Consider the following 14,426-nt stretch of genomic DNA (forward strand, 5'->3'; position numbering starts at 1 on the left):
ACATAATGTTTATGTGAACAGATGGGAAAGGGAATGGAATATTCTATTAGGAATTCATGTAAACATCATAATCTTAATGATGTCTTATCCAGTATAAGGTCAATAGTCAGCATATATGCAAACTTAGTCAGTGATTTACTTTACATCTGTGGTATTGTTTAGCAGATGGAATGACTCATTACTCTGCAAAACATATGTGACAGAGTTGCAATTGAACAAATAGGAATTAAATACGATTGGAGCTGAGAAGACGTTTGGTTTCTTGTAAATAAGGCTCAGCAGCAAAATCACTGTTAGTACAACTGTAGAGTTGAGGTCAACATTGCTCAGTACACATTGAGAGAGTTACAATGCAGTAAAAGTAATGCATGCTACCAAACTCTCAATGAGGCATATGTGTTCATCACCATTTGTCATATTTTTGAATGACCATTTGAAAACCCTGGAGAGTGTGTGCTCACATCTAACAGACATTGAATAATCAATCATAATAGTCTAACATTTTGTGTTAATGTATAGGTAGTGGTACTTTATTGATCCGAATTTTAGTAATAAAAAACGTTAAGTTTTTTGCAGCGTCATGCTCACTGAAATGAGTGATGCAAGAATTTAGCTTGCCCACTTTTTATCACCACGATACAAGCTACAAAGATCAAATTCATTACTCAACATTAATGCAATGTATTGTAATGTTGCAGCTGCTTTAGTTCAGCTCAGCAGAATTAGATCATTAAGACTTTTAAGTGATAGTCCACCCAGAATCAAACACTCACCCCCTGTTGGCTTTAAAGTTGACTGTAAATAGTTTGTAGTTCTGTGCTCGATGGAAACCGGTTGTTGGAGTCAGCAGGCGGGGGGGCTTTTCAACATGTGTGCAAACCAACACATGCCTGCTAATGAGCTCATGCATGAGGACTGGGATGGAAGATGGTGTATTTAGCCATATTTCGCATTGAGATATCAGCGTTTGTTACATATTGCACATACAGATGGAAAAATGGGTCACTAAAAGGTTTGAAAAATGTCCCTTGAATGTTTAAATACTTTCCACTGGAAATCCGATAAGTAACATGAATTCACACAGACCAAATTTCCCACAACCACCGTTCAAGCCCGCAGTGGCTGATGTTCAACACGAGAGATTTAGGGTGGAGTATGACTTCCTTCTTCATGAACTGAGCTCTGACGTTAAAGCAGCACTGCATCATATCGATGCGCCCGCGTGAGCTGCGATCATGTGTCACCGCTTCTTCAGAGAAGCTCACTTTTTTGCCGTTGCCAAAAAGCTGCATCTGCGGACAGCGCTGCCGTTTGAATAGAGTCATTGGACTGTACCAAGGGAAAGAGAGCAGTCACTCAAACCCACTCTAGTGGTCTAATAACAAAGGCAAAAGTTACAATCCTGCAAGGCTGAGATTATAAATCATCTGATTTATGGTGACAACGGGGGAAAAAAACTCCGAACATAAGCAAACCCTGAACCTTTGCTGAGGGAAGCTGTACGGCACAGGAGACACCGCGCAGGACTGAGATGCATGTGAAGACACAGCAGTGGAACAACGGTATCTTTATACCAAAGACTGCAGATAATCTGTCTCACTCCTCTATGAAATGGCATCGCATCATTGTCTTCTATCTGATAACACAATTATCTCCCTTGCTCTGCCTCAGATAGAGATCACGGACAGCACAAACACACTTAGGATTGTGATCTACAATGCTCATAAGGGAGTGCATTCACGAAGGATAATTAGAATTAGTTACTTGTTATGGTTATTATTTATTATTGATGTTGTTTATTTGAAAGCTGCGCAGTACAGTAGAGCTCACGCTGGCTTCTGTTGCCCTACGTCATGACATCCCCTGACCTCCGTCCAGACACACAAACACAAACAGGAGTGGATTAGTACGCTGTTGTTCTTGGGATGAACCTCAACCTGCAAATCCTATTTAAAATGATCTCACTGTCACACTGCTCCAGATACAGTGGAAAGTCTGCAAAGCTCCCGGAAGCGTGTTTGTGTGTCTGAAGCCGTCCACACTGAGAAAGGTATTTAGCAAAAACAAACCCTTTTCGTCTCGGGTAGGCCTCACCTTCAAAAGTCACTAAAATTACACTCTCCAAAGTGCAGATAAAAAAAAATATATATATAAAATTGAGTGAGGAAACTATGACATCCCAGCTTACTATATTATTTTGACCACAGCGTTCTTCTACAGCGTTCTTCTCTAGACAAGGATCAAGGATCAGTACAGTTCTTTTTTTATAGTTCTTGTCTCTTTGTCGGGACAAAATCTGCTCTGACCTCCCTGAGCCCTTTAGGATTAGCTACAATAGAGGTGATATGTACTGTATAGTTATATAGGCTGGAGGATTTTTATCCCTCATGAGAGACTTACGCGTAAGGTTATGTTTAAGCCCTTTGTGTGCTCTGTCCTCCTTATCCTGCTCTGTCCTCCTGCCACCGCTCTGCCCCGGTCCAGTATATCTATTCCAGGATACACACACTCTCGCTCTCCCATACACACACAGATCCTGGGCCAACTGCTGCGGCAGGTGGCCTGCACTGCTAAGCCCCTCCGGCAATTATCCTCGCTGGGATCCTGTCTCCACGACAACGGCCGCCATCATGCCCCCCCGCACATGAGTTACTTCCTTGTTTTCACTCGCGGGACAACAATGCGATGTTAAACACCCATTAATAACTTCTCAAGTGCTCGTGCTCGTGTCCGGCTGCGGGCGCTTTTGATTGTGAAGCTGTGACTTAAAAATGAGTGAGCTCTCTGACCCGACAATGTATCTTACACAAACATTACTTAAAGAGTAATGCACTGCACTGTTTTTAAACACAGCGGCTATAACAAAACATTACTGGTTGCCTATGAAAGTATAAAGCTGCCGTTATGCATTTAGGAAGGAATAAAGCACGAGAAAAACCGCTCTGCCCGTCCTCTCCTCTTTCCCATCTCACTTTTATGACCATTCCTGTCCGTCCCCCCCCCCCCCCCCCCCAAAAAAAAATACAGTCGCCGCCTTGGCCTCTCTCTCCTCTTTATTTCTTCCTCCACTTATATAAGTTTCTAAGTTATATTGCTAGCAAGGGGAATAAAGGTAGGGACAGACACTCAGAGAACACAATTTATTTTGTTTTGGAGAAACATCAAATGAAATGACCTTACCATTAAAAAGGCCACAGAGGGAGAAGAGGAAGGGATATTGCTTTCTCACTTATGACGTTAATCTTTTATTTTGTTGGACTGTTTTTCCATCATACTGGAGGTTCTTGTTATCTGGTGAAGATGGCGTGTGTGTATGTGTGTGTGTGTGTGTGTGTCTTTGTAATTACAAATCATAAAGCTGCCCTTTTAATTTGAATTACCTCACACACTGAATTTTTCACTTGCTGTGAAATATCTTGCTCTGTACTAAACAGCAGTTGGCGAGTGTTAATGGGACTTAGGTATGTGTATCTGTGTGGGTGGTTTTTTTTTGTGTGCGTTCATGCAAGTTAAAGTAAATGTTTGCTGTGATCATGTATGATGTTGCAGAAACTGGGGGTTGTCCTGCTACATTTGGAACTCATCTTCAAATTCACGTAACAGCAGATACAGTGCGCTGTACGATATAGAAAATATCAGAGTTAGTGTTTCCTTTAAAGTGGACTGATGGGGTGAATTCAGGTAAAAGCTATTATCTTTTATTGATGTCTGTTATTAAATCCAAACCAATCACGGTGGAGAAGATAAAGAAAAAGAAAGACAGACAAACTATAAATTGAGTTTCATCTTTAAGAGAGAGATAAGCAACGTGCGTCAGAGATCTTTATACTATTTTATTCTTTCTGTGTTTCTTAAAGAGTGATTTACTGATTTGGCATTGCACTCCTATTACACACAAGGGAGTCAGCGAGATTGTCCTATTTTTTTGTTATTGTTGCCTACATGAAGATGTAACTCGACCATCATCACTTCAACTCAGAAATACCAATGTTGGGATACTAGTGATAAGTGTAGCTTATAGTGATGAAGGATGGGCAACAGAGATCCTATATGCAAACCACATTAACAACTTTAAAGTTTTTATAAATTTACGTAACCATCCCAGACTCTTGTGACATCATCAACCATCAACCATTCAAATCATTGTAGTAAAGAGGCAAAAGCTGCTGCTGCTTAACCTGATGTTTGTAGTTGTGGATTTTATTACCGGTGAGTTTCTCTTTAGCATTGCATTGACAGCTATAGCAATGCATATTAGCATACAAGCGGATGTCCTCATGTTGATCATGCCAGCCCCAGGCACACCCACCATCAAGGGTAAACAACACGTACATGTGAGTCCAGCGTCAAATAGCTCCATACAAGTTTTGTGTCATATGCAGTCTGTTAACAGAATCTGATGTGTAAAATTTTTGCATTTTCTCTTTAATTGAGTTTCTCAAGTGTTTAAAGTGTAGTAGAGCTTTAAGGTTGACTTATATGTTATGTTCACTGTAAGTGATGCATTCCACCCACCGTTCCCATTCTAGAGGTTCTTTCGGGTAATGTAGACTTTGGCAGGAATGTCAGTTGGGGGCAGGACTCAGGAGCACAGGTCCGCTATTTCCAACAAACTTTAAATTAACAGAGATCATCTCAAACATTTGCTTTTGAGTCTGACTGAAAGTAAACACTGAAAGTATTCCCATGGAAATCTTTGCGGAAAAGTATTTTGGAGAGTACTTTGAGAGAATCATGCCCCTTGCCCTGACACATCGTTCTGGACATAGTGTGGCATTGAAATCGTGCCAGAGCACGAGTCTCAGCTTTCTAAACACTTCAACTGAAATAATCTCAAACTACAGGCAGCGCCGTGGGACTACTTTCTGTTTCTCTTTGAGATGGATTCTGTTTTCTTTTGGAAAGCTATAGGCGGCTACATGACCTTGTCTTCCTTTCCCAAACCTCTGCAACAGAGGTGTTGAGCAGAATTTTGTCATGAGCAGTAGTTAAAGGGACACAAATTTTGTTAATGCATCCAGGTTGCCAAAGTAATGGAGCCAGTCGATCTCCTACGTTGTTGCAAACCCACGAACACACACAAATACTGGCTCTGTTGCTTCAGTATACATATGATCTGTTGTCGCCATCAGTCCTGAGATCCTGACTGTTGAGACAAGAGCTCACCTCAGGCTGTCTAAGCTCCGGCAGCCAATCCCTCTTAGTATCACCTGAGTCGGAGATAAATCTCACTTATAACTACCCTCTCGTTTTGCCAACACATCTAAACACTCTCTGATCACTTTCAACTGTGTCCTAATGGGGAAGCAAGCCATGCCATTACATCATTACACCCTCCCCCACCTCCCTTGTTCGCCAGTCACTCTCTCTGTCACTCTCTTTGCTCTTGCTGTCTGTTTCTGTCTCCCCATCCCCTTCGTTAATTGTGCCCTACACCATCAGACCTGCTCGTGCTGTGACCAGATTCACCTCCAGTGGTGTATTATTAGGACACCGGCCACCTGGGCTCTCTTTTACCCCAGGGAGGTGCATCAGGGATGACCCACTGCTGGGTGTGGGTGGCCCCTTTTCTCCTGGCCTTGACGGCCCACTGCTGAGCAGGGCAGGCTAGTTGGATGTGGCAGGACTACACTTTGCAAACTGGGGAGTATGAGGTATGGCCATAGGCCCAGTCTGGGAAGCACTGATCCACGCTACCAGCTGCCATCTTCCTCCCCTTCCTGCATGCTCCCCTTCCGCTGCTGCGCGGCTTCTCTCTCTTCTCATGTCTATTTTTAGAGCTGGCTGATTTCTACCTTCTAAAACGGGAAAATGTGTTGCGGAACAGGAAGGTGTGTTTGTTTTGTTTGAGTCGTCTTTCTTGGACATACTACTGTGCGCTGTGCACATGCTTCACACTACGCTTCTGGTCCCCGTACATGCCAACGCACGCTGTACATTCCTGCACACACATGCTCGCACCCATTTGCATTCGGCTGCTCTCTGTTCTCGCTCCCAAGGGAGACTGTTGATTGAAGGTTTCGGTTCAAAAACAAAAAAAATGAAATGGCAAACAACAGCGCAGCCTTTTCGGAATGCAGCAATTTTATATCGACACAGTGTGTACCACTGTGGAACTGTGGTCTGATTTTCATCTTTCTGCTTAGGTAAGCTTGGATCTTCCTCACCTCTCCTTCATCATTAGCTATCCCCCTCTGCAACGGACCGCCTCGCCCCCCCTCAACCCTCCTTACTCCATCATCCTCAACCGCAAGCTGCGGCTCCATAGCAGCTATCATAGGGAGAAACTACAAAGAAACTATTGAAGCTCCGTGCACAGCACTAGTGACAGTAGCATCTTTGTCGAAATGCTGGAAGCCCGTCATGTTGAAAGAAGCCAACATGCTGGCCTGTTTGGCTGTGGAGAAACGCTGCTGCATTCCGGGCGAACAAGAGTGATAAATAGAAAGGGGAAAAAAAATGCATCCATGTGGAGATGAAGAGACCAAAAAAACGACTGTAAAGCAGGGGAAGCTACAGTATGCCTCAACGTCAAAACCCCCAAAAGTAAATTCTACCATAGTTTTTAGAAACGCACTGTAGCACTCATAGGGGAGCGAAGGGGGGGGGGGGTATTTTGCATCTTCCGCAGTATGTCTCAAGTCTTATTAAGGATGAGCAGCTCTGCGCACTGGGTGATGCAGTCTTTTTTCCGGTGCCCTGACTTTCCCTTCACTTGTGGGATTGCTGAATGACTGAGTGAATGTAAATGTACACCAATTAGATAAGGAACCGGCTTTTCTGTAAAGCTGCCAAATCTGGGGGCAAGAGGAAGAGGGGGGGGAGTGCTGCTTGCCTGAAAAGAAATGATCTGTATACCAATAACCCTCAGCCACCACCCGGCTCGTGTGTCCAAAAGAAAGAGTTAGAGGGGACGCGATGGCCTTGATTCCCCGCTGAAGTGTGCACACATGGATTAACACTCAGAGGAAGATCATAGAGTAGATGATCTGCGATTCTGAACCCGAACAGCAGATTTCCCCTTAGATACATGCAGAAACATTGGCTGTGACATGTAGAGAAAGGACCTTAAAGAAGTTTTAAATGAGACTCCTACTCTGCTTTCTCATTATAAAGGACTTTGAGTCAGACATCCGTCGCTTCTTAAGTAAACTTTCATCTCACAGCTTCTTCCCTTTCTAAATCCCCTGTTCAGCAGGGTGCCTGGTTCAATCCCCCCAGCCGCAGATGACCTGAGAAGAACCTAAACTTTCCTCTATAAAGACCCCGTTCGACGGAGAAGTGCTGACTAAGACCAGACTCCTTCCTGTCCCACCCTCCATTCTTCTCTCTCTCTCTCTCTCTCTCTCATTCGCTGGGCAGTACACCCTGGATCCATGGGATGGAGCGACGCTGGCCAACCCTTGTGAGGAAGGAACCATTAAGGAGTCCATCAATATTTCATCATTGCTCACTCAGAAACATAGTTATAGAAGTTTCCAGGCCGGGGCCATTAGGGGGCAGACGTCAATACGTTATGGCAGCGAGCAGCTCTCTTCACTCACCCACCCATCCCCCTTCCCTCTTTCCCTAGCCTCCGTCCGTCTCCCCTATCAAGAGGAGTCATCGGAGAAGCTTTCTCAAGACGACAGTGGTTTCCGCTACCTCTACATTAAACAAATCATTAACCATTAGGTATCCAAGGAGCACAATATCCTTTCCTGCTCCTGTCAGATGACCCCAAGTACTTTTATTAGTCTCAGTAAAGAGGAAGGGAGGGAGACACGGGTGGAGGACTGTTTGTAAAGTCTGACTGAAGGTAACAAATCTCCAGGCACACAGCGCAAACAGCTAATTACCATGCAGACATGATTACATAACGTGATGTAGACAGGCCTCAACACTCTAGACACACTTTTAGTAAAATGTTAACTCAGAGCTCTTGAGGCGGGTCTAGCACCTTTGGTACCGGCCAACTCAGGGAGACGACGGGGCGGCTGTCCGGAGAAAGAACTTCCTGTCAGTCACACACAAAACTTTCCGCAGGAGAGGCAGCGTGAAACTTAATTGCAGTCCTTTTAGGATTACAATGATTTTATAACCCTTCTTTCAAATTATCACACCTACATTAGCTGGGATGGGCACTAGCCTGCAGGCTAAAGTCTGTTAAATATTACTGTAGCAGACATTTTAATGAGTTTTCCTGCAGCTCACCCTTCACCGTCCTTGTAAGTAGAAAGGTCCCGCTATATGCATTATACCAGAGGAAATGTGAGGTCCTCCAGAAGCGCAAATCAAACCGGATCCCGTGGATGCCAAGTCCATACTAATGTAAACAACACCTCCAGACCTCTCTGAGGGTGCGAGGACCCTGCCAAGTCATTACACTTCCTCCATCTCTTTTAGATCCCCATAGCTTTTATAGTGTGAATCCTGCTCTGGCTTTAATTAGACCATCTTATCTGGGTGTCATTACTTTTTACATTGTCACAATATAGCTTAACTGCAAAACGCTGTGATCATAACCCCAAAATAAACACGATTTTTTTCCCTTCTTTTTACACTCTTTAACAAATTGAACTGCATTTGAATACAAGTTCTCTGCGGGTGTGGAGCATGTTTACAACACTTTCAAAAATGTTTGTCTATTTTTTAAAGTTAATAATAAAAGTCGAAATGGTGTTTTAGACCCGACATGGACTCACCAGAGTGCAGAACCTCTCCGGCGGGTTTCCACACGTGATTCCGGGCGGATCCACCTTGATGCGCATGTGGTCTTTCATGGACATGGCTTTCGGCTGGCACGCGTATTGCTCCCACACTGAGCCCTCATCCGTGCTCACCAGGGACTTGCACAGGTCGTACTGGCCACGAGTGGAGGCCAAGCAGTGCAGCAGCAGCAGCAGCAACGCCGCCTGGAGGAGCATGGCCGGCTGGGGGGTCGCTTGGAGCGGGGTCCGGCGCAGGGAGAGGGGGCCACGGAGCTCAGGGGAGAGGTGACGCGCATGGAGTGGTGATTATCAGGAAACTGTGGACATCCCTATACCACCATACTGCTGCAGCGTGAATGGAGAGGCGCAGGTAAATCGACACAACTCGCCTCCAGACTAATAAATTCCCTAAATGACAGGAGGACACTGTATCGGCAACTTTCACTCAGTGTCTTTTCATAAATATCGACGGCCTCCAGAGAGGGACACTTTGTTGATTTGACGACTGGCTTCCCGTGGAGGATGGGCGGTGGATGGAGAGGCGGATAATGTTACAGAGATTAATCTTGGCATACGCTTTAACCATAGTGTTGCAGGGAGTTGTTTCGGGAGACGTCAGCGCTGATCCATGGCTCAGAGAGCGGTGTCCTGCGGGGAAACGGTGCCGGTGCCGGCCGGGCAGGAGGAAGGAGAGGTCGCTGCTCCTTCAGGTATATCCATTGGACGCTTTAGGCTGGCCGAGCTCCTTTGATTGTCCCGGGGCTAAAAGGGGACAAATGTGAGAGAAACAGGGAGTTAGTGCGGTGCGTAGTGAACCATCATGCATTCATCATACATCCTTAATCCTCTTGTAAAGGGAAGAATATACATATTTTTCACAGCTCAATTTGAGATTAATTTGATCCTGCATGGTGTTTCCCCCCTTTTTGCATAAATAAAAGTTTAATGCCGGTCTTTGAAATATACATGCGCATGGGTGGGTCGCTTTCCCAACTATTTCCCTGTGATGCGGTTGCCTAAATTGCGCTTGTTGACATCACATTAACCACACGCGGAAGTTAAAGGGGAATATGTGACAGTTCGCTTTAAAGACGACACGATCATTTAAAACCAACATCAAACCTGGGATGTGATCTTTGACATTTAAAGTTCAGAGTTGCACTTTAAAAGACGCACTAAAAGCGCAGCGCCGTTTGGATAACCTTGTGCGTAAAAACACGTGCTTTAGCCGGTGTGTGTGCGCAGGAGTTGTAACAGCTCCTGTGGCTCTGGCGTTGCTGGAGATGGAGGCTCCAGATGTGTTTATAATGATTGCACAGGAAGAAATGGGCATCCCGAAGAGAAGTTTAACAGCCAATCACTTAAAATGTGATTGTGTGCATAAAATAATTAATGTTTCAAGAATTTCAATTAAGGAAGCCTGTCCGGTGTCACTCCAGAACACTGTCATTGATTTAATAACAAACTTTAAGAACAAAAACCTGCAGTGGAAATGTGTCCTCGCCAGATTTATTCACTTTGAGATTATAATTCGATTTAAACTGAATGTATTAATACATGAATAAATATGGGTGACATTTTTGTGCAGCGTGGAATCCATTCATCACAATCCGGCTGTCACCCCCTGAAGCCAGGTCCTTGCGCAGCCTGTCCCACGCCATCCACCCTGCATGCGCGGACTGTCAAAGTAAAGTCGCCAAAAGCTGTTCCCCGGCACTGACATTCTTGTAGGGGTGTGTCAGGCTCCCCCTCCCACCCCCAGGATAGTGCATCCCACCGCGCAGCATCACTCACAGGATATCTATCATCTATTCACACATTAAGGTGAAACTGTGTAAATACAGCTGAAAGTGCCCGGATCACGCTGCTGCTCCGGATATTGTGCATGTAACTTTAGGGAGCTTCAGCACACAGTCGCGGTGTTTTTATCACATCAGATAAAGCACTTACTTCTCACATGCATCCGTGAGGCAGCTCAGCACTTTGTGTGGTGATGGAGCCTCCGTGCACGTCCTCCCTCCCTCTCTCTCTCTCCCTCTCTCTCCCTCTCTCTGCTCAGAAAGATCCTCTCTCCGACTGGTCCAGTAAATACTCGTTCCCCCTTCGCGGTCCTCACTGTTACTCCCGTTATCCTCCTCCCTGCGCAGGCTCGCCGCTGGTTGTTTTCGTGCCGGATACTTTTCTCTCTTTCTTCTTGTTCTTCTTCTTTTTTTCTCTCTCTCTCTATCGCAGCGTGGATGGCTGCGCAGATCGGTGTCCTAGATCTCGAAGCGGCGGGCGAGGAAGAGGAGTGAAATCCAGCGTCCAGGAGTAGGAAAAGTATCAAATATTGACTTTGAGGGAAACGCGTGTGCCCGCCCTCCTCTGCCCCCTCTCTCCTCCTGCTGTCCCGACTTTACTAGCTCGGGTTTACCCGGGATGCTCAAGGGCAGAAAGAAAGAGGGAATAAAGAAGCTTTATTGAAAATATCACCCTCCCTTCTTCTCCTCCTCCTCCTCCCTCCTCCCTCCCCCTCTCTCTCGCTCTCTCACTCTCTTTCTCTCTCTCTCTCTCTCTCTCTCTCTCTCTCTCTCTCTCTCTCTCTCTCTCTCTCTCTCTCTCTCTCTCTCTCTCCCTATCTCTCTCTCCCTCTCTCCCACCCTCTCTCCCTGCTAATGCCGAGGCTAAATCCTTTTACCATCACTTTCAATCACTATCTGAGCTTTCATCTGCTCCATGTCCTGCTGCCTGCCTGGACCGGGGCGGTGCAACTTCCCTGCTCCGGCTCCGGCTCCAAACTGTTCCCTGCCAGGTCCGCTTTGCAGCCCGCTCGGGCTTTAAAGGACCAGCAAGGGATAAAAAAAAAGAAGAAGCTGGGACCCGGTGTTATTACATTCTCGACCTTAATATGTCCTGATGTGTAATTAAATAAATGACATCGAAAATATCATGCTGTTCACGCGGTTTTCTGGGACACTGAGTTTATATTCCTGTAATACTGTATTGGGATTTGTTGTGTGTTTCTCATGTCATATCCTACTTTACTTTATTCACCTTCTATAGAATCATGTTCTCTAACATTAGATAACACATGTATGTCGGGGGTATTTATATTTTTCTCCATGGTTTCCTCAGCCTTTTAAGAATATGCAAACTCTATGTCATTTTCTGTAGGATTATAGTGCAGGATTATCAGTGGATCTGAACTTTCAGTTTAATTATAGCCTGTAGTTCACACTTACTCAGGGTCAGTGCAGTGCTGTGTAATGCTGCAGCGGAGTGGTGCTCTCCATGGTCCTGAATCTGTATCGCTCTAAACAGAGGTCGCCACATAACTCTGTCGCTCTCAAACTAGAGGTCACGATGATTATCGGATGTCAAACGCAATTTAAAAACTTAAACATTCTTATGTTTAGGATAATTTTTGCAAAAACAATCCGTCTCCATCCTGAGGTGACCAGCGACAGCATCAACTGCAGCAGGTCAGTTTACAGCACCGCAGGAAATATTGCACGTAGGTGAATTATTTGAGAACTTGCTCAAATCAATATTCTTAGGGAAAATCAGGGTTGCAAGTCTGGTCATGCTCCTCCTACAATAAACGCCCCCATATTAAGTTTGTTTTACCATGTTTCTGTTGCAAAAATTTGAACGGTTAAATAGAGAACATAACAAAAGTATGCATGCTTTTTATATATATAATCTTTAAAAACATGATGAAATGAAAAGTATGTTTAATAAGTACCAATCCAATGTGCTTGTGTCAAATATTAATTTATCTGTTGTTGCATGCTAACAATTTATTTTTTTGAAATGTATCTTTTCATCCTTTGCCTAAGTATTTTTTCCATAAATCATCTTGAAGGCGAGGTGGTTACAAAATGTATCCAATAAATTATGGCTTGGGATGACAAGGCAATTATTAGCTAGTAGGAGGCTAACAGAGTAATATCGCAGGTACGAGTTTGGATTTCAGCTAACAAAAAAAAAAGTGGCTTCATAAATTTAACCCATACTCTAAGTTTAACAACAGGAACTGAGTACCACTTAATAAAATGCGTTGCATAATATTTCCTGTTGCTGTGGACAGAGCTATCTTCATTTTCATTAACGGAAAAGTCTAAACAGTTTTTGCTGACCTCTTGTGGTTCGGGGTCGTATCTTGCTGCCTTAGCCTAAAAGTTTAGACCACACCACAATGTGTCGGTGGACCACAACCTCACATTTGAGGTGTGGTTAGATGCAATTAAGCGCACTTACCTAACCCGACCCCACCAATCAGTCAGTGGTGAAACAGGCCCTCAAGCTTTCAAACAGAGAGTTTGGCACTGATTTACAATCTGCTGTCAACTTATTTATCTCTTGTGAATGGCCTAACTTTGCAAGTGCAATATTAAATCGTTGTATTTACTATTTAATTCATGATTTTACTAATTAATTCCTTGATTATTTTACTTATTTGGGCCTTAATGTTGATGACAAAAATACTGGGAAGTCGTTACAAACTATTGACGAGACGTCACTGATGAGAAGTGGTCAAAAGGAAAATTAGTGTTCATTTAGTGGGTTATTTAGATTATCGACTGATACTCATCACAACCTCTGTCTCCATCGCAACTTTAGGTCTTAAATGTACAATTATTAAAAATGTTTTTTCAATTAGTAAATCACTGTTTAATTTACTCTCTTGTTTTGAGGGGTAGCTAGTTGCTCCATGTACTTAGGCGTGAGTCCTCTGCGGTGGATGCAGGTTCAATTTCAATTTGCGACCCTTTGCTCCCTCTTCTATCGGATTTGCGACCCCCCCCCCCCCCCCCAAACAAACACACACACACCCTCCCCTCCCCCGGTGTATGAAGTAAATTATCTTTCATTTGTCTTGACCAACAGCCCAAAACCGTAAGATATTTAAATAGTTATGATTTAAGACAATTTGCCTTTTTTATTTGAAACATATCTTCAAGAAAGCATCAGTTTCCTGTTAATTTTTTTCATCAGTCCACGAACCGATTCACCTCTTGGTTGCTTATATGAGGTGAGAGATTAATTAATTAATGGTGCTATGGATCTGCTTCCAAGTCCTCAAGAGCCCCGAACCCCCCAACATACACACACACACACACACACACCTATTTTTGGAAACCACTGAAGTGACTAACACCACTGTACCACCAACACGTGAACAGATGTCTATAATCCGCTCACACTGAGTGGGGACTCTGTAATTCACACTTCAGAGGTGAATGACAACCATCTTGGCTCAGATAATTCACACCTCTCGTATGGCTTTATGGCAACAGAAGAACAAAGAGGCCAAAAGACAAGTGAGGCAGAGAGAGAGAGAGAGAGAGAGAGATGTACGATTCAGAGGAAATTATGAACCTCTATATGAAAGAGTGGCGATGCACCCAGGAGAGGATCGATAGTTTGTCCTTGCAGGGCCTTCCCTCTCGTTTCGCATCTTTGAGATGACTCTTCTTAACCCTTGTGGTACTGCAGAGGCCTCTGAGACGAGAGGACCCCCCCTTGTTTCCCCACCACCGTGAGCGGGGCCAGACTGAAAGACAAATTCCCCCCTCAGGGATCAATAGAGCATCACAAATACAGCATTCACTGCTAGAACAGGCTTTGATATAGAATAACACAGGCCTTTAATCGACACTGCACTGGAGCAGAGGGGAGGGGGGGGGGGCTGCCTAATGTGTCACACAGCGTCTGAGGCAAAGATAAAACCGTCGACACTGCTTTTGTCAGAGG

The 14,426-nt window shown here is 44.5% G+C and overlaps 1 protein-coding gene across 1 annotated transcript in view; it reads right to left on the bottom strand.

The window, feature by feature from the left end:
- The window catches only part of ntng2b (netrin g2b), a 64,055-nt gene extending 55,149 nt beyond the window's left edge, over positions 1-8,906 (bottom strand). Inside the window, exon 1 of the mRNA XM_053411323.1 lies at positions 8,685-8,906. Within this exon, the coding sequence (XP_053267298.1) occupies positions 8,685-8,906 (222 nt within the window). The remainder of the gene's footprint in view (positions 1-8,684) is intronic.
- Positions 8,907-14,426: the final 5,520 nt, after the last annotated feature.

The sequence above is a fragment of the Pleuronectes platessa genome, chromosome 19 (genome assembly GCF_947347685.1).
Source record: "Pleuronectes platessa chromosome 19, fPlePla1.1, whole genome shotgun sequence".
NCBI classification, from domain to species: Eukaryota; Metazoa; Chordata; class Actinopteri; order Pleuronectiformes; family Pleuronectidae; genus Pleuronectes; species Pleuronectes platessa.